At 41.0% G+C, this 19,436-nt stretch overlaps 1 protein-coding gene across 3 annotated transcripts in view; it reads right to left on the minus strand.

Moving 5' to 3' along the window:
- Positions 1-14,561: 14,561 nt before the first annotated feature.
- Positions 14,562-19,436, minus strand: part of ELAVL4 (ELAV like RNA binding protein 4) — an 88,442-nt gene continuing 83,567 nt past the window's right edge. The window contains exons 6-7 of one of the 3 annotated variants that reach the window (XM_065929121.1): positions 17,977-18,015; positions 14,562-14,889 (exon numbers count right to left, since the gene is read on the minus strand). In XM_065929121.1, the coding sequence (XP_065785193.1) occupies positions 14,562-14,889; positions 17,977-18,015 (367 nt within the window). Of the gene's footprint in view, positions 14,932-17,976; positions 18,016-19,436 lie in introns of all 3 variants that reach the window. The other 2 variants (XM_065929140.1, XM_065929130.1) reach the window with 2 other exon arrangements.

Raw genomic sequence — 19,436 nt, forward strand, 5'->3', positions numbered from 1 at the left:
CATTATTATCTGGGTCTTGAAGATCTTTTTTGTATAGTTTTTCTGTGTATTCTTGCCACCTCTTCTTAATACCTTCTACTTCTGTTAGGTCCATACCATTTTTGTCCTTTATTGTGCCCATCTTTGCATGAAATTTTCCCTTGGTATCTCTAATTTTCTTGAAGAGATCTCTAGTCTTTCTCAGTCTATTGTTTTCCTCTATTTCTTGTCTCTCCTTGCTATTCTATGGAACTCTGCATTCAGATGGGTATATCTTTCCTTTTCTCCTTTGCCTTTCACTTCTCTTCTTTCCTCAGCTATTTGTAAGGCCTCCTCAGACAACCATTTTGCCTGTTTTGCATTTCTTTTTCCTAGGGATGGTCTCAATCACTGCCTCCTTCATAGTGTCATGAACCTCCATCCATAGTTCTTCAGGCACTCTATCAGATCTAATCCCTTGAATGTATTTGCCACTTCCACTGTATCATCATAAAGCATTTGACTTAGGTAAGAACTGAATGGTCTAGTGGTTTTCCTACTTTCTTCAATTTAAGTCTGAATTTTGCAATAAGGAGTTCATAATCTGAGCCACAGTCAGCTCCCGGTCTTGTTTTTTGCTGAGTGTATAGAGCTTCTTCATCTTCAGCTGCAAAGAATATAATCAATCTGATTTCAGTATTGACCATCTGGTGGTGTCCATGTGTAGAGTCTTCTCTTGTGTTGTTGGAAGAGGGTGTTTGCTATGACCAGTGTGTTCTCTTGGCAAAACTCTGCTAGCCTTTGCCCTACTTCATACTGTACTCCAAGGCCAAACTTGCCTGTTACTCCAGGTATATCTTGACTTCCTACTTTTGCATTCCAGTCTCCTATGATGAAAGGGACATCTTTTTTTCCCCTGTTAGTTCTAGAAATTCTTGTAGTTCATTATAGAACCATTCAGCTTCTTCAGCACTAGTGGTTGGGGCATAGACTTGGATGACTGTGATAGTGAATGTTTTGCCTTGGAAATGAACAGAGATCATTCTGTCATTTTTGAGACAGCACCCAAATACTGCATTTTGGATTCTTTTGTTGACCTTATAACATTCTGTAATTATTTTATTTATTGAATAAACAGGTGGATTGACTTGATACTCAAGTCATTTAATTCAATTAACTTAATTATTCACTTATTTAACATTTATTCATTATTAAACATTTATTGAGCACCTACTAAGGGCCATTATTTCAGGAGCTGAGGTTACCATAGTGAACAAAGATCCAAATCTCTGCACAATGGGGAAAATGTCTAGAGGAGAGAAGGAAAATAAATGGAGTTAATGGTAACCCCAAAGGTTTTACCTTAAAAGACTGGAAGGGTGGTGCTGCCTTTTGTTGAAATGGGGAAGAGAGTAGATTGAGTGGATGTGAAGGTAATAAGGCATGGCTTTTGGTTATATTAAGTTTGAGGTGCACTTTAGACAGTCAGAAGGAGACATCAATTCGGCAATTCTATATATGTCTTCAGAGTCAAAGGGAGAAATCTGGGCTGGAATTATATTTGGGATTCATCTGAACATAAATTATATTAAAAGCAATGGCCCTGGATGAGTGATTCTGATGAGTAAATGTAGTTAGAGAAAAGGTCCAAGAACTCAGACTCCAGTATTTAGAGGTCAAAGAGGTGAGGAAGAAATTTAGAGATGGCCAGGAAAGTAGGAATAGGAATCAGAGTCTTCACTTGAAAATGAAGATGAGGCAGGAGGTATTGGAGGTTTGAAAGAAAGAGGAGAAAGCAGGATGACATCATTTTGGAGAGAGGGAGAGTGAATGAACTAGAGTACAGTGAAATGAGGGAGGGCCAAAAAAGGATGCTTGTAAGCGTGGGATTATATTTTCAACCACGGAATTTAAACTGAATAGAAATGGAAGTGAGGACATGCGGGGTGGGGAGGGAAAGGACAATAAAAAGTGAGTTGAAGGTCTCAGTGGGTTGAAGGGTTATTTTGAGTCAGGGTAGTGAAGAGAGTGGGATAGGAAGTAGGCATTGACAAGAGGATGCTTGAAACTGGCATTCAGGTCTTAAGGACTGACATATGAGCAGGGAGGGAGTAATGAGGAGAGAGAAGCAGAGGTTGAGAGTTCAGAAGCAAGGATATTGGAAGGATCATCTGTGTGTATATCAAAATCATCAAGAATTAAGATGGACTGGTTTTGGAGTGTCTTAGTGTGGTTTGGGGTAGTATTTATGAGAGATAGGTGTGTGCCTGGCACATGGTTAGCTCTCAGTCAATGCAGTTTGATCATTTATTTGCTTAATATTTGTTCAGGGTGCTGGGGCTTCTCTCGCGGGTACTTCTGAGTGAGGCAGAGCTCCATGGAAGGTTGTGATGTTGCATTTCAAGTGGGGATGGGGGTTGCAAGGCACAGTTGGGGCACCAGCCTGGAATGTGTGGATCCCTGTGGCCGAGATTGCCCGGTAGTCTAGGGTACGGGTCCTTCTGCAGGCTTCAGGCTGGACTCCCACCAGAGCCGCACGCCTCCAGCTCTGTGGCAGCAGCAGCAGATGGTGAGAAGTGGGTGGGCTGGGGGTATCTGCGACTGATCCCACGTTTGTCGGATTAATGAGGCCTCATGCCCGCCTTCTTTTCTGCAGTGTGCCAGCCGACAGTAGCTTCCTTTGCTGGGGTGGGTTTGTTTGTGGGAAATTTTTTGGCAGTGAAAGCTCAGCACCTGATTGAAAACTTCCTCTCCCCCTCACTCTCCCCTCCCCCAGTGCCTAGACTGGTTCTACTGTATTCTGGGTCCTCAAGCCTGCCCCTGGGGTTCCTCCCAGTATCAGACTGATGAGGCTGAGATTAGGTAGTCCTGCTCCTGCATTTACAAATGGGGAAACTGAGGCCTAGAGAATTTAGATATTCATTCTGTCACAGGAGCCTCGGGATTCTGCACACAGTCTAAGCCCTTTGGGTATTTAGCTACATCCCCAGGTTGGCACAGACTCCACAAGTAAGAATTTGAATTGTTCATATTTGAGGTTCAGACATATATAAGCATATATGATGGACATTGAGGTTGTGGGGCAAGAGCATTGGAAGCCAGATTACAATGAGGACAAGGATTACCGAGAGAAAACATTGCTGTAGGAGGGGAGGGAGGCAAGTACAGAGGATCAGGCTGGTAAACTGGTGTGAAGGTAAGGAGCACTAGTCTTGGGCATAGTGGAGAGCTCTTCTTAGCCAACTTTGACCTGGCCCCTTGGTAAATCCTAAAAACCATTTCGGCAAGACACTGGGTAACTCTGTGGTAGGATTGCTCCTTTCCCAGCAAAGTGGGATAAGAGAGAGGAAGGGTGGCATCTCCAGTGATGAACAAGAGTGAGAGAGCAAAGGTGTGTGTGAGAGAGAGAGAGACAGCCCTGAGGGTCTGGAGGTGAGTGAAGATGCTGAGATTTCCAGTTAGCAGGTTAGCAGGTGGCACAGATCAAAGCATGAGAGGTCAAAGACTGGTCAGTGCCACTGGATGGATAGCCCAGGAGAAGCCTTAGCCACATGGCAGACTGATGCAGGCAGTAATACAGCTGTGGCAGTGAGGTGAGTGGGGATGGAATTCATGGCAGTGGAGACAGTAGGGGCTCTGGACATCTGGTGTGAACTTGAAGTTCAAGATAGGCCTCATCATTGTGGTCAAACTGAGGGGCACAAGTGCAACAAAGTAGTAAGCAAACTTAAACCAGTGAGACAAAGTTGTCTAGTCTCTGTAACATGGTGATGTAGTACAAAAGTATTCATTTGTCCCCAGTAGAGTAGAGAGACAGACTTGTGGGGCCAGGGATGCATGCTTGGGGGTTGCAAGAGCCCAGAGTCCCACCTCGTGGTTCAGAGGGTCGAGGAAATAAAATGAGCACATCAATGAGAATGTGTTCAGTCGTTGGGAAGCTCTGCAGTATAAGAGTATATAAGGAGTACATTTAATATATATACAAGGAGTATATTTTTTTTCAAGTAATAAGGGATTTTGGGGAGATAATCCAGGGTTGCTATAGCAATTCAGAGGTACCACCGAGGACCTAGTCACCTCGTGTGTTTCTAATCTGCCGTTCATAGATTTTTGCTAGGGCCTTAATTGTTGCAGTCAGACACATGCAGCTCCAGACATCACATCAGCATTCCATGTGGGAGGAAGGAAGAAGGGGAAGAGGGCAGTGGAAAAGGGTAAATACTGTGTTATCTGTTCTTTGTAAGACATTTTTTTCTTTTTTTTTTTTAGGTTACAGATTTTATTTGTTAATTTATTTTTGGCTGTGCTGGGTCTTCATTGCTGTGTGGGCTTTTCCCTCTAGTTAGGGTGAGAAGCAGCTATTCTCTAGTTGCAGTACACAGACTTCTCACTGCAGTGGCTTCTTTTGTTGCAGAGCACAGACTCTAGGGCATGGACTTCAGTAGCTGCAGTTCACGGGCTCCAGAGCACAGGTTCAGTAGTCGTGGCACATGGGCTTAGTTGCTCAGTGGTATGTGGAAACATCCCAGACCAAGGATCGAACCCGTGTCTCCTGCATTAACAGGCAGATTCTTTACCAACTGAGCCACCAGGGAAGCCCCTGTGTCATCTTTTAAGGAACTTTCCTGGAAGCCTCACCAAGGACTTGTTATATCTCATTGACCAGAACCTTGTGATGTGGCTACCTCTAACTGTAAGGAAAACTGAAAGATATTTTGTAGCTAAGTGTTTTGTTGCCCCGATGAAATCAGAGTTGTTAGAAAGGAAGAAGAAATGTGAATAGGACTGTGACAAATGCTGCATGTATTCAGGGTTTTGCATAGCTGGACCACAAACTGTGAGGCAGGAAAAAAAGAGGGATATAGCTAGCTGAACCATCAGAGCCAAGGTGATGCAAGGCCTTGAAAGTCATATTCAGGCATCTGGGCTGTATCATCTGAGTGATGGAAATCCAGTGATGGGATGTAGGCAGGGGAGTGATTTAGTCAAATTAGTGTTTTTGGCAGATCATCCTAGCTGAGGGGGTGAAAGGAGTGTTGATGGTGAGGAGGGAAGTTCTCCTGTGAGGTTAGTGCCAGAATCTGTGTACAAACACAGACGATGTCCAGGTGATCTCTGAATGAGATGTTAAGACTCAAACTAGGATATCAGCCATGAGGAGGGGGAGAAAGGAAGGAATTTGAAAAATTTTCAGCAGGTAAAAATGACTGAGTTTGGGAAATGATTGCATAGTTAGGGGAAGGGGGTTGGAGTTCAGAAATACTCCTGGGTGTCCCCCATTAATTGGGATGTGGAATACAAGAGAAAAAGTAGGTCTGGAATATATAGTCAACACTTGAACGATATGGGTTTGAACTGCATGGGGCCACTCATACACAGAATTTTTTTCAATAGTAAACACCACAGCAGTACTATACAGTTCATGGTTGGTTGAATCAGGGATGCAGAGGGCCAACTATAATGTATATTCAGATTGTCAATTGCCAAAGGGCCAATGGCACCCTTAAAGTCTGAGTTGTTCAAGGGTCAACTGTATAATTGGTTCAAAATCTCACAGGAAGTTGGTGGCAGAGCTGGCAATTGAATCCAGCTCTCATAGGAAAGTGTTCTTTCCATTTTTCTACTTTATTTTTCAACCTCTATCCTCTGGAGCCAGGAAAAACAATCTCCTGAAGTCATTGGACCCACTGATTTGTCTTCCCCTCCTCTATTCACCAAGTCATGAGAGCCCAGAGGTGAAATTGATCCAGTGGTGGCATCTTGCTCCTGGGGGGCCTAGTTTGATGAGGGTATGCTAAGGGGCGGGCAGATGGGGCCACCACAAACCCCAGCCCTGCTCTCGCTAATGCTGGGGGGTCCAGGAGGACCAAATAAGGAGGCCGAACTGACCTGCTTGCAAAATCGCTTCAGTTGTGTCCAACTCTCCGTGACCCTGTGGACCATAGCCTGCCAGTCTCCTCTATCCGTGGGATTTTCCAGGCAATGATACTGGAGTGGGTTGCCACGCCCTCTTCCAGGGGATCTTCCCGACCCAAGGATTGAACCCATGTCTCTTACGTCTCCTGAATCAGGAGGGAGGGTTCTTTACCACTAATGCCACCTGGGAAGCCCCACCAAGGAAGGCAAGGCCAAGGCCAACTGTGTGAAAAGTTGGGGAGAGCTACCTTTTATAAATAGTCTGATCAGATCATCTTGGGTGAGACAGAACTTACGACTCTTGTGCCTACAGCCAAGAGGAGCCGGACTTGGTGATATCAGTCTTTTAACAGATATTTGCTTATGAATGTAAATGCCTCATTTCTCTCCTCTCAAACTATCTGGCACCCTGTGTTTCTAAAGAACCCCCCTGCTTCAGCCTGAGTGTTCAACTCTTTTTCTCTTATTCTGTTACTATCTGCCCACCACTGCCTACCTAGGCTCCTCAGCACCTGCCTCCATCTGTTCACCAACCTCAGGAAGGTCTGCCTTAGCCCTGCCATGCCCAGACACTCCTCACTGTATTACCCAGGCTCTTTAAGCTGCCTGCCCCACCCAAGCCATTCTTCATCAGCAGGCCATGTTGTGTAGCACATGACTCCAGCCCTGGCTTCAGCTGGTTGGACTAGGTTGGTCTGTGGGAAAGAGAAGTAACAGTAGCAGCAGCCTGTAAATGCCAGCCAACCAGGGTCAACCTGGTCCCTCTCTCTGGAATTTGAGCTGTTTATGCAGGGAGAAGTGGACTTTCGATAAAGTGCATCATCGAAGAGTTGTAGGGAATAAGGAAATAAAATGACTGAGTCACTTGTAGTGGCTGGGGTCCAGAGGATGGACCAATTTGTTCTGTGGTTGCTGAGGAGGAATCAGAGCCTTTTCTGGTGTGTGGGTGGAGTTACTATTGTATTGGGTTGGCCAAAAAGTTTGTTTGGGGTTTTATGTATGATGGGGAACCCAATTAGAACCCAACTGGCCAACCCAGTGTTTTTAAAGCAGCTCAGCTACCACAAGACCAAGTAAGATTTCCAAGCGCCTATTCCCACATTCATCCCTACTATCTTGTCCCTCCTTTACTTGAGGGTTTCTCTGTTCTTTACATTCAGAGGCATCCACCACTGACCCCCACTGCCCTCCTCCCCGCAGTCAGATGGCCCCATCTGAACTGTTTTCCTCTGGGAATCTTTCTGGCTATAGTTTGACTTCTACTATTCTTCACTGAGTGTCAGAGACTTGATGTATTTTATGTTTTTTTTAAAATCATTTATTATTTTTGGCTGCACTGGGTCTTTGTTGATATCCATGAGCTTTCTCTAGTTGCGCAAGCTGGGACCACTCTCTAGTTGCAGTGTGTACTTTTCATTGTGGTGGCTTCTCTTGTTGCAGAGCATAGACTCTAGGGTTCTCGGGCTTCAGTAACTGTGATGCATGAGCTTAGCCGATCTCCAGCATGTGGGATCTTCCCAGAATCAGGGACAGAACCCACGTCCCCTGCATTGGTAAATGAATTCTTCACCACTGGACCACCAGGCAAGTTCGATATATTTTATATCGTTCCTTCTCTGGTCAGGAGTCTCAGAGACATTAAACAGTTTACCGGGAATTCAAACCCAGAACTTTCTTTTACCAGAGCTGTCCTCTTACCTTCAAGCCATATTCTCTTTCCTTTCTGAGCCCTGGAATACTCGTTTCACTCTCCACGGATTTTAAAAATTTCCTCTAATTCTCCCAGCATAGAAACTATCTGGCATAGCTAAATAATTGTTTCCTATATCTTTGTAACAGAATTCCAAACTTCTATTCCTTTTTTGTTTGTCTTCTGTCTTACCCTACTGCAGTGTCACACACAAAATAAGTGGAAGAAAGGAAAACTGAGTATGTTCACTCAACGTGTGCCTCTAGCTCAGTGCCTGGCACGTGGCAGATGGTCAGGGTAAGGATTCTAGTGTGGACAAGGCCTAGGTAGGTTTCCTCACTGATGGTGGTGTCACATTGAAAGGTCATCGTGTGGTTTAGTGGAAAGACATTGGACTGGAGCCAGATGGCATGGGTGTAAATTCCAATTCTACTTCATGCTGCATAATCATACTTAACAGCTCTGAGCCTGTTTTGTCAGATATAAAATGGGGATTAAGTAATGTGCTTCCCAGGATTGTTCTGAGGATCTGGTGGCAGCACAGGTAGTGAAAGGAGCTCCCACCACAGTAATGCTGGTTTGTTCACACAGTGCCTTTAATTCGTAGGGAGTCTAACAGGACCAAGTTCAAGAGCAGCTAAGGTGGCTTGTAAACATTCTTACTTTCTAATCCTATCCTTGACTTCTTTCTACCTCAATGACTTTTGGTGTCTGTCAACAAATAATCTTGCTTGATTTTTTAGCACTGCTGGGCAAACAGCAGTTTAAAAACTGTTACTTTTGCTTTTGTTTTTTAATTTGCTAGCAAACCAAAGTTATTGGACCCATTTTTCCTTTAAAGATTTGGGGAGAAGGTTAGCCCCAGGCACAGAGCATTAATGCTATTTCCCTTGTTTGTTATATAACAGGACTCATCTCCACTTTTAATTGAAATGAAACTCTAATTGTGACAGAATTGGCTTATAGCCAGGGTAGTATAACTGGGAGCTTTGGGATCACATGGGTCTGGGTTTGAATTCTGTCTTCACCACCTACACCCTTGGACAAGATGCAAATCTTTCTGAACCTCTTTTTGCTCAGTGTGAAAGGGGGATATCACTCCTCACTGAGTTGGTAGAAGGACCAAATGCTAAATGTACAGTGCCTGGCATATTGGAAAGATAATAAATGCTAGTGCTGTTTCTAGAAACCATTTCTTAAAACTCGAGGACTTTGCTGGAAACCATTTAAAATAGTTACATGGCATCTTGGAGTGGCATTGAGTCCACTTTGCATTTGAACTACTAGTAGATCAAACTGGACTTGCGTAGGGAGGACTTCTGGTAATTAACCCGGGGTCGGGTGATTTTGAACCAATTTTTATTCTGCCACGGAAGTCCAAAACGATGAGACTGGAGAAATGCTATTCCTTTAATTGAAGGAACACTTTTATGTTCTCAGGTCTATTTTAATCTTAAGTGCCGATTATGCATCATTCTCTCCTGTTAACAGACACTTCTGTAAGTGATCTGCACAGAGAGAAATATGATTCTAACATAAATACTGTACCATGAGAAATTATCTTATTACCTAATATGCCAAAAAGCTAATAAGATAAAGGAACAGTTCGAGTCATTTTTGGACAATATTAAAATTTGATTTTAGCTCATGGAAATAAAATGTAATTTCCTTTTATTATTCTCTTTTACAGGTAGAACAAAGGCAGTGAAGGGTGTAAGGATATTATATAGCTGTGTTCCGTGAGCTCTTGTTAAGGCTGTGGAACGGATCCAGGAAGGATGGCCTCGATGGTTCTTCCATTTAGAAATTACACTCTGGCTGTTAATGCTGTCTTATCAGATCTGATTTTTGAATTTGCAGATGAAAGTAGAAAACCCCATTTCCTATTTAACTGTACAAATGTTTGCCTCTGTGTGTTTGCATGCATATGTCTGTTAGGGAGTAAATGCATAGTGCCTACAGAAAGTGACAAGCAATTTCAAGAACTGGGAGTTTCCTGAATCACCTATGGTAAAAGGTGGTTAAGTGTTGAACTCTGACAAGGATAAAGTAGCCAGACCCAAACATTGACTAGGCAGGGGACTCAGGAGGCTTTGTGAGTTTCAAATATGCTTTCAAATATTATCCTTTGGGATTCAAATGTTTTATTTACAAATGAACAAGTAATGATGGATTTTGATGAAAGTAGTTTAAACAGTACCCTCGTTGATAAAAACTGCTGACTCAAACTATTTGGTTGTGTTTGATCTTTGGTAGCAGATGTAAGTAGTTTTGCTGATGGTGGTGATGAGGTGGGCTGGTTATGGACACAAGCATGTGTTTTTTTTGCCTTCTCTTCCTCTGACTTTGACAGAAGTAATACTAAGTAAATGCCTTCAGTCTTCTCTGGAATGCAATTTTTCATCCAAGCAAAACATAATGTACCTAGGGCCTGAAAGAAATTTAATAATCTCTGCATTCTTGTGATTTGTTAAACCTTTCCAACAAACACCTAGAGAAACTATACAATGTTTGCCTGGAGATTTGAGGTAACAGGCTTACACTTGCAGTGAGATGGATTTTTTATTAGATGTTAGGCAGACATGTTGTGCTGATGGTGGGAAGCATTGCTGAGAGGGTGTAGTAGAATGCCCTTCTATGGATATTTTATAGATCTATTTAAACACCTACAGACATTTGTGAAACTTTAGGATAGATCTGTTGGAGGTTGGGGAATGAACTGTTTGAACTGGTAAGATTCCATCAACTTCCAATATTCCAAAATAATGTATCCATTTGTTTAAAGTGCACTAAAATGACATCTTTAAGGAGCAGGGGTGGTGATGCTTGGTGATAACTATCATAGGCTTTGCAGCAACATTTTTGGACCCTAGACACACATTTGTGAAGCTCTGTTATTCCTGGGGGGCAGTGATTAGTTTGAATGCCTGTTTTTCTTCAGAAACGGAACATAGGGTCTTTTCTTTAAGATAAAACTAAAGGAAGAAACTTTAAGTATGTGGAGTTCAGGCTGACTTAGAGTTTTAATATTTAGTGTGGTTAATTAAATCCCATTCTTTGCCCTGAATTTAATTATCCTAACCATTGAAGTAATTTAATATAATAATAAAAAAGGAGGTAATGAGAAATCGAGGAGAATCTTGACTACTCCTTCCTCTGGATCAGTGGGGGCATTTCTTCTTCCTGTGTCAGCTTGTAGATGGTGATGTGATGTTTTACGGAGTATTATGAATTTTCAATTAATGAGAAGATGAAAAAGAAAGACAGTAGATCATCAGTGAATGATCATAACAGGAAATCACTAAAAAGCTCATCTGTAAAGTTCAGATCATATTTTAACATGACTTCATGATATTTTAGGTAGTCTTTTCCCCCAGGCTGAGCTTAAATCATGTACTTTATACACAGTATGAAAAAGTCTTTGTTTAGGGTTTCTATTTAAAGGTAAGAAAGTCAGATATTTGCCACTTCTAAGCAAAAATGAATTTAAATAAAGAGGTGATCTTTCTTGTCACTTAGAGATGGTCTGTTTCCTTACTATTGCTCAAGTTCTGCCATCTCAAAACTGAAGTGTGGTGCAGTTTTATCAGACTTGAATTCAAGTTCCAGCTGGAGGACTTTGCTGGTGGTCCAGTGGCTACAACTCTGTGCTCCCAATGTAGGGGCTTTGGGTTTGACCCTTTATCAGGGAACTAGATCCCACATGTCACAACTAAGACCTAGTACAGCCAAATAAATTTTATATATATAAATCCCAGCTGGAAATTTGCTAGCCCTTTCAAGTTTTACTTAATCTCACTGACCTCAGTCTTGCCATCTGTGAAGTGAGGATGGTGCTATCTCCCTCTCCCAGATCGCTGTGGGGCCAAGGGAGGGAACACAGAGGGCAGCACACAGCCTGTCTGACACATAATAGGTGGCCTGCAGATAGGGACTCCCCTTCTTCTGCACAAGTCACAAGTATGCTTATAAATGAATGACAGACGCGAATGGATCATAAAGCCAAACATAATGCCAAATGTGTTGGCTTGTTATCAACCAGAACAGTGCTTCTGACACTTGACCAGTGATTCACTTGGGGATTTGGTTAAATATAGATTTGCATACAGCCGGAGACACTGCATTTTAACAAGCTCCCAGATGATGCTTATACTGCGGGTTAAAGACCACACCTTACAGTAGTGTGGGACTAGGGCAATGACTTTTGAATACTGAATTGGCTTTGGGAGACTTGGCTAAGTTGCGAAACAGAATTTTACTCTGCCTTTTTCGTTTAATGGTAAAAATATTGGGGAAATCTGAAGATGTTACAAAAAAAAAAAAGTGTGAATAAACACATTTAAAAATCTGGGAAGCTCAAATCCATTCTACACACTTTCATTTATTGTCTGGACAGATAAAGTACAAATAATTCAAACACAACAAGATTAAGGAAAAAAAAAACATTTACAATACTTTCCCTCAGAAATCATCTAAACTAGCAAGATTAACATGAAGTCATTCATTATAACTAAAGTATACAACTGCCTGGTCCTAAGATTTTTTTTCCTTTTTTTTTCCCCCAAGAGTGAACACATTATAGAGAAGAGATGTTGGCATGCCTTTCCCACTAATGCTTAGCAAATGCATCAAAACTTTGCCAGCAAACTGCGTTCATTCATAGCAGGTGATATAAAAAGGTTTCCCTGAATGTTGAACGAGTGTTCTCTGAACTGAAATCTGGTGTTTTGTTTTGTTTTTTTTTTCTCAAAACCGAAACGAGGAAAAAAAAATAGAAAAAAAATTTCAAGGAGGAGTCTATGGTGCAGCCCTGGTTTTCGTTATCTGCCTACCACTACGACGACTACTACAAAGTTTGCCTCTTTAGTGTGAAAACAACAGTCTGTCTACATGCACTTAGTGGGTTCAGCATGGGAAAAAACGCACAAAATAAGCACAAGTTATAAATAACCATAACGTTTTATTACCATTAAGACTAAACTGGTATTGAAAAGATTGTATATAACAAGACAAGAAAAGCAATAGCAAATTTTAACTATCAACTAGATTATGCATAGCGAGTAACTGTTTCTATCACCCAGGGAAGAGCATGAACCCTTGTATTTTTTTGTTTCGTTTTTGTTTTAAATATATAACCGTACAAAGCACAAACGTCCTCAAATGGTCAGTGCGCGGGACGTGGGAGAAGGCTCCCCCAGTCGTTTTGTTCCCTCAGCTCTGTTTTGTTTTCCCCAATCTGAATTACATTAAAAGAAAGACCCAGTTGTTTTTATTTTTCTACTGTGCAGTAAGAAAAAAATATTCACAACAAACATGACAATATATCAAACAATAGTTCTACACAAGTTACCTTGATACCTCTTTAACTGTCACTTAAATATCATAAGAAAACATTTTAAGACATATACAAACAAAACTAGTCAAGTGTTACAACTTATAATAAATTAACCCAAAGAAAAAAATAACTTTATATATATATATTTATATTGTATATACACATACACACACAACAGAATGACACAATAATATGCTTCTTCCCATAGTTTAAGTAAACAAATACGTAGTCTAGCCAATCTAGCTATATTTGATCTCGGCCATAGGCATCATCACATCGGCGATTAAATAAATAAGTGTTTCAAGCAACATAAACAGTGTTTCAAATGTACCAACACAGCCCAATTCTATCAGCATGGGCTACAAAGTGAATTTGAAAATTCCTTAATGAATTTAAAGCAAATGTATCTTTTGTTTTCCTCTCCTAAACACATTACATTTAACTATGATACTAAGATATGTAAATAATTTCGTAGCACCTACTGCTCAAACTAAGGAAGTTTTAGATCGAAAGGAAAATTAATCTTTTTAATTTTTGTTCTGCTGACATCCCATACTGATGACTTAAAGAAAAACTGTCTTTCAACTCATCTCCTTGCTTTTGGGTTTTGACTGTGGGGAACTGTGGTACCCTGGGTAGAACGAACACTCCTTTCCCCTAGTAATTAATAATTTTTTTATTATTATTACATGCTATGAAAAGATATGAAGATCATCTGTTTATAGCCCATCCTTCAAAAAACAGTCTACGAATCCAGTTTAAAACACACATCTTGATCTCTAAAAAGTTACCAGTGCAGTATGAACGCGACAAAGTTGTCAATTTCCCCTAAATTAGCCAGTCAAAATATTTTTTTCTCAAATCCAGATTCTCTTGTAAAAATTCTTTATATTTTATAAAAATAGATTTTTCTTGAAACCCATTTTCAGCAAAGAGACCACCTCTTTGGCAACAATGTTAATGTTATTAAATTGTTAATGTCATCAGGTATCCCCCTCGCCCCCATCCCCTAACAGAAGACTGTTTTAGTTCACATGATATAAAAGAAAAAAGGAAAAATAAAAAAATTTGCAAAAGTTTTTTAATTTTTGCAATTTTTATTATTCCTCTTTAATTTGTGTGGGGGTTTTTTTTTTTTTGACCAATCTGATTGGATCAACATTTTGACAAAAAAAAAAAATCTTTTATTTTCTCTCTTTGAATCCCATTACTTTGTAAAAATTGTTTTATTTTTATTATTATTTTTTTTTTGTCTTTTGTTTTTCTTCTTCAAATGAGCGAATGGTCATCTTAAAAAGATCCACCTTCAAGGAAGGTAGTAAAGTTAGCTGGCTGGGTAAAAATCCCTGCACGTCGCTATCTATGTATATATAGTCAACAACGACAGCTATGAAAGAACATTCAATGCATCAAAGGTATTTTTTTGTGTTTTTTTTTTCTTTTTTTCTAAGCATTATAAAATCCTTTCCTGGTACACCTCAGGATAATCCAATGTTTTAATACTTAGGCAACACTGGCTTATAAAGTCCATGGTTGAATATAAGCCTTGAAAAGTTTGTTTCTCTCTCTTTTGTGTGTGTGTGTGTGTGTGTGTGTGTGTGTGCGCGCGTGTTTTGTTCGTATATATTTATATATATAATTTAATAAGTAAGGATGGGAAATTCAGGACTTGTGAGCTTTGTTGGTTTTAAAGGAGACTTGCAACACTCGGTCTCCCAGGCGGTACCCGTTGAGGCTGGCAATGGCCATGGCTGCCTCATCATAGTTGGTCATGGTGACAAAGCCGAATCCCTTGCACTTGTTGGTGTTGAAGTCGCGGATGACCTTGACGTTGTTCACTGCGCCAAAGGGGCCAAAGAGCTGCCAGAGGACACTCTCGTCAGAATCAGGGGACAGGTTGTAGACAAAGATGCACCAGCCCGTTCCTGTGTGACCAGGGATGTTCATTCCCACAAGGCTTGTCATCCCATCAATGGTGATTGGAGAGAACCTGGGGGGACAAGCAGAAGGGGGGACTGGTCCAGACATCAGTCTGACCGTGGAAAACACACAGATGCACAGACAGAGACACGGGCAGAGGGCTGAGTGAGTGAGTGCAGGAGAGTCTTCAGGGTTTAAAAACCAAAATGCAAAAACTAACATCTGTGGCATTTCTTCTCATGGGAACAGCTAGACTGGCTAAGGCATGTAAATGCCAAGGGAAAATCCTAGGTCAACTCCTAAAAACCGGGAAGAACTCTCGGAACAAGGCTCTGTCACACTATCGCAATGTATGTCCACTGGGTACCCCGCCCTCCCTCCCCACAGCAGATAGTGAACCCGTCTTCATAGAAGGGGCCCTACTTCATCCATCCTTTCACTCTATTTATTTATTCAGTGGAGGCCATACAGGAATCTCACAGACATGACACATAGAAAACACTCAATAACTGTTTATTGATTGAATAGGTGGATAACACTGGTAGAGGTCAATGCTTGGGAAACTGTTTTCTTTTTTTTTTTTTAAAGGAAGTTTAGGCGATGGCCCTAGAAGTGCTCAAGTCCACCATCTTTGCAGTCCCTTGACTTAACAATCGTTAAAGATCTCTTGACATTATTGAGGATGGAGATACATGAGAATGAACAGACATGACTTGTTATTAATCCAAAGGGCGGCTTATGTTTCACTTCGCATTTATTCAAGAGAGCTCCAAAAAAACCCCTGAGCAATAATAATAAAGGTGATCACTCCTTGATGCTATATTATCTGGAATTCATTTCTAAGCATCACAGGAGTGAGATTTCAAGTGGTTTATGCATTTACATATCTTGAATCACTGTACATTAGAAAAGCAGGAAACTGTTATTTTTTCTATTATGACTACTTTTGTATTAGGCTTCAAAATCTTCGTAGTTTTCACATAATCTTGGAAAGAAAAACAATACTTCAGATACTATTCATTGTCTGATAAAATATGTATGTGATTCATGATGGATGCATCAGATGAAACAATTAGGTTACCAGTGCCTACAGCAGAAAAAATATTTGTTAACATTTTACTTATACCAAACTTATACAGTTATTTTGATTCTATACGCTGACTAGTATTTGCTTTTCATTTGTTTTCTTTCTTCCTGAAAAGAGGGACAGGAGGAGAGGAAGCACAAACTGGGGAAGAGAATGGATTAAGCGTCATTTAGGACTGTTTTAAAAATAAGCATATATCCATATACGCATAGGATTTGAAAGTCCTATGAAAGAACACTCTGTATCTAATTAGAATTTAAGTAATCAAGTGGGTGCTGAAAATATGCTAAACATAACAACTCAACAGATATTATTTTCAGTATTATTCACTAAGTCAATCTTCCCTGTTACTTAAAAACAAATTAACAGGACAAAACCCAAATCATCATGGTACTAATTCTTAGAAGGGCAAATCCATGTGTAACTGTTATTTGCATAATTTCTGAAGACTGTCTTCTCAACTTTCTCTCCTCCAACTAAGTCAACTGACCTCTTTCAGTTTATAGGTAGAGAACTGCTAAATATTATAAAGCCAAAGTCAGGGGCTAGCAAAGAGGTTTCAAGTAGAGCCTCAACTTCAGGTGGTAATGCTACCTGAGCACTTTGGTAGGAAGGACTCTGGATCCAAATCTGGGCTTAGTAGGAAAAGAGAACGCTCTTATCAACTTGTGATGTTTAATTATGCGTGGGGAAGTGGAGAAGATGGCAGCGTGTGTGCAGTCTCCCCTGACCTCATCTGTATATAAGCATCACTCTCCTCATAGTATCTCACTAAGTCCGAGAGGAGCAAAGGTATGGGACAGAGCTGGGAAAAATGTAAAATGTGTGGCAACAGGCAAGCCGTGTGCCAGATACATGGAGGTAATTCAGTCAATCTCATAGGGGCTGGGACTGCAATTCGAGAGGCTGGTGCCTTGCGAGTGAAGTCTGCAGTCAAGTTACTTCCTCTACTGTGTGCCAGTTTCCAGAGCAGGGTACTGGGCTGGCCAAAAAGTATGCATGGGCTTTTCCATAAGATGTTATAGAAAAACTCAAGCAAAGTACTTGGGCAACCCAATACTTACCCTGCACAGCCAAGTGGTAAAAGACTCGCCTCATGTGGGGAGTATGACTCCGACTACTCATGACCACACTTTTCTCCCTTGACAGTAGGAAGGGGAATTAAAGTGTGCAGCTCTGCGGAGCAGGATGAGAAAGATGCGATGTCCCTGGCAGCTCAATGGGGCTTATCAAAAGTACACGTGGGAATCTCATGGACACAATGACATACAGCACCCAATTTGCAGATTCAGTTTTCAGACTAGGTCTGGAACACCCCTGTGACTACATTTAGAAAGTCCCCCAAACTTTGACTCTGCTTGAACCCTCGATCCCACAAAAAGGTTTTAAATAAAAGAAACAGCAAGTTTAAAACATACATACACATATAACCAAGGGAGGACGGATAATTACTGCTAAAACCTGTAACAAAAGAAACCTCTGGTTGAGGTGCACACAGATACACTTCCTTCTCAGGCTGTGCCCTGAAATGAACACTGAGGTGGGGGCAGGAGTCATAAGGTCACCCACGCCTTTATTCATGCTTTGGTCAGGGCTGGTAGTCCAAAATCTAATTTTTCCACTGGCAATCATAAGATTGTCAACCATGATTAGCAAAATGTTCTAATTTTGATTTGCTGGAATCTGCCCTCTTAACTGAATCTTGGCATCGCTAATGCAAAACAGTTGCCTTGCAAGTTTACAAAATCAGCTGGCAAAGAGTCACAGCCTTCCTTCTTAAGGGAGCTGTTCGAGGAGCAGATTATCAAGGGCTTGGTAGCTGTGGCACCTGAACCGTAGGAGAAGCCCACCTGCAAATAAAAGAAAAAGTGAAACACACAAACACACTTGTGTGCCCTAAAAGAAACAAAATCAACTGAGGTCTGAAAGTAAAAAAGAATCTGACATGCTGGTGGAAGAAAAAGGAAGAATTAAAAAAAAAAAAGTAAAGTTAGTGAATTAAAAAAAAAAAAATTCTAGCCCCAGTCTGTGCCAACACGGACATCTGGCAATCTGTGGAGTTTTAATTACCTCTTTACGCCATAGGCCATATTAAGCAAATTGTCCAGCCTGCAAAGAGAAGGAGGGTCTCTGGGTTAATGCCTCACAGATGGCAAGATCGCTCAATGGAACTATTAATAAGAATGCTCCATTTTCAAAGAAGAAAAGCTCAAAAACTTTCCCCGGTGCTCAGGAGCCTATCCATTGGTAGTTTCCCCTTTTCCTACCTAAGGTAATTCATGTTGAGGTCAATGCTAGAATTTAAAGCAAGTGTCTAAATGAACCTTCCTTTCTTTCAAGGTCTAAATTAATCTCACTTCCCCCATCTCTTAGAACATGTGTGGATATTATTTATGTTGTGTGTGAAATTTTTTAAAAAGGGACCGAGGGCTTCTTATGTTGTTCACCTTTTATTGTAATGAAATTTATTAAAGGTCTCTGTTACGGAGTAATAATACATACACACACATCATGCATATCAGAATGGATCTTTCCTATTAGCCTGGCTACGTTAACTAAATCTTCTTACCACACACATTTTTGGGCAGGAGGGCGTTTGAGGGTTCAGACTTTAAAAAAAAAAAAAAGATCAGCTTACTATTTACAACCTGAAAACACCTCCCAGCAAATTGCCATTTTGTTATAATCGCCTTCATGTTCAGTATCTTACTCAGGGACAAGCTTTTCACATCATGGGGCAGTAGTAGCCATAGTTTCCACCATTAGAAGCCTGCTGGAAAGGCTTTTTACATAAATACTGCATGCGCTCTCACACAAAATAAAAATTAGATGACTTGGACTCTTCATGAAATCATTAACCGTTTCATATTCAGGGGGCATGGGAGGACACTGGGAGGCTGATTTTTCTCCTCTTTATGGCCAGATGGAAGGGCCTACTACCCATGTGATGTTTGAAGAAGAGAAAGACCCTTTCATTAAAGGGAAGTCAGGGCATGGATCAACTAAAATAATTATTTAGAATTATTATGGGTAGGTTAAGAATATTCTTATCTCTTGCACAGTAGAGATTGGTTAATGTCAGATTGCCTTCCTGGAGAGATATCTGCCTTTCAGAAATGTCCCAGGAGAAGGAGAACGTCCCCCTGCACCTGGAGCTTCCTAGGGGTTGGGTACATCAGGGAAACGCTAATAAGGCTTGGAAAAAGTCTTCCTCCTTGCCTTCCCAAAGTCTGCTGACTTAATGTCAGAGTGAAGTTAACATAGAAGAGAGGATCCCCCCCCACCTAACCCAATAGAAGCACCGGCCAGAGAAAGAGGAGAGCAGACCAGACCACTCCCTTTGGTAAGGACACGCCTCCTGGGCTATTCTTTTCTTTGACTTCATTAAAAGTCACTGCCTTAGCCTTAAGTCTAAACTGCTGAATGGAGTCCCTTATCTGTGATGAACTCTTGTTGAAACTGAACCTTCTTATCTGCTTAAATGTAGAAATTTGTTTCAATCAAAGAATCTGAAGTTTAATCACAGTCAT

The sequence above is a fragment of the Muntiacus reevesi genome, chromosome 1 (genome assembly GCF_963930625.1).
Source record: "Muntiacus reevesi chromosome 1, mMunRee1.1, whole genome shotgun sequence".
Classification (NCBI taxonomy): domain Eukaryota; kingdom Metazoa; phylum Chordata; class Mammalia; order Artiodactyla; family Cervidae; genus Muntiacus; species Muntiacus reevesi.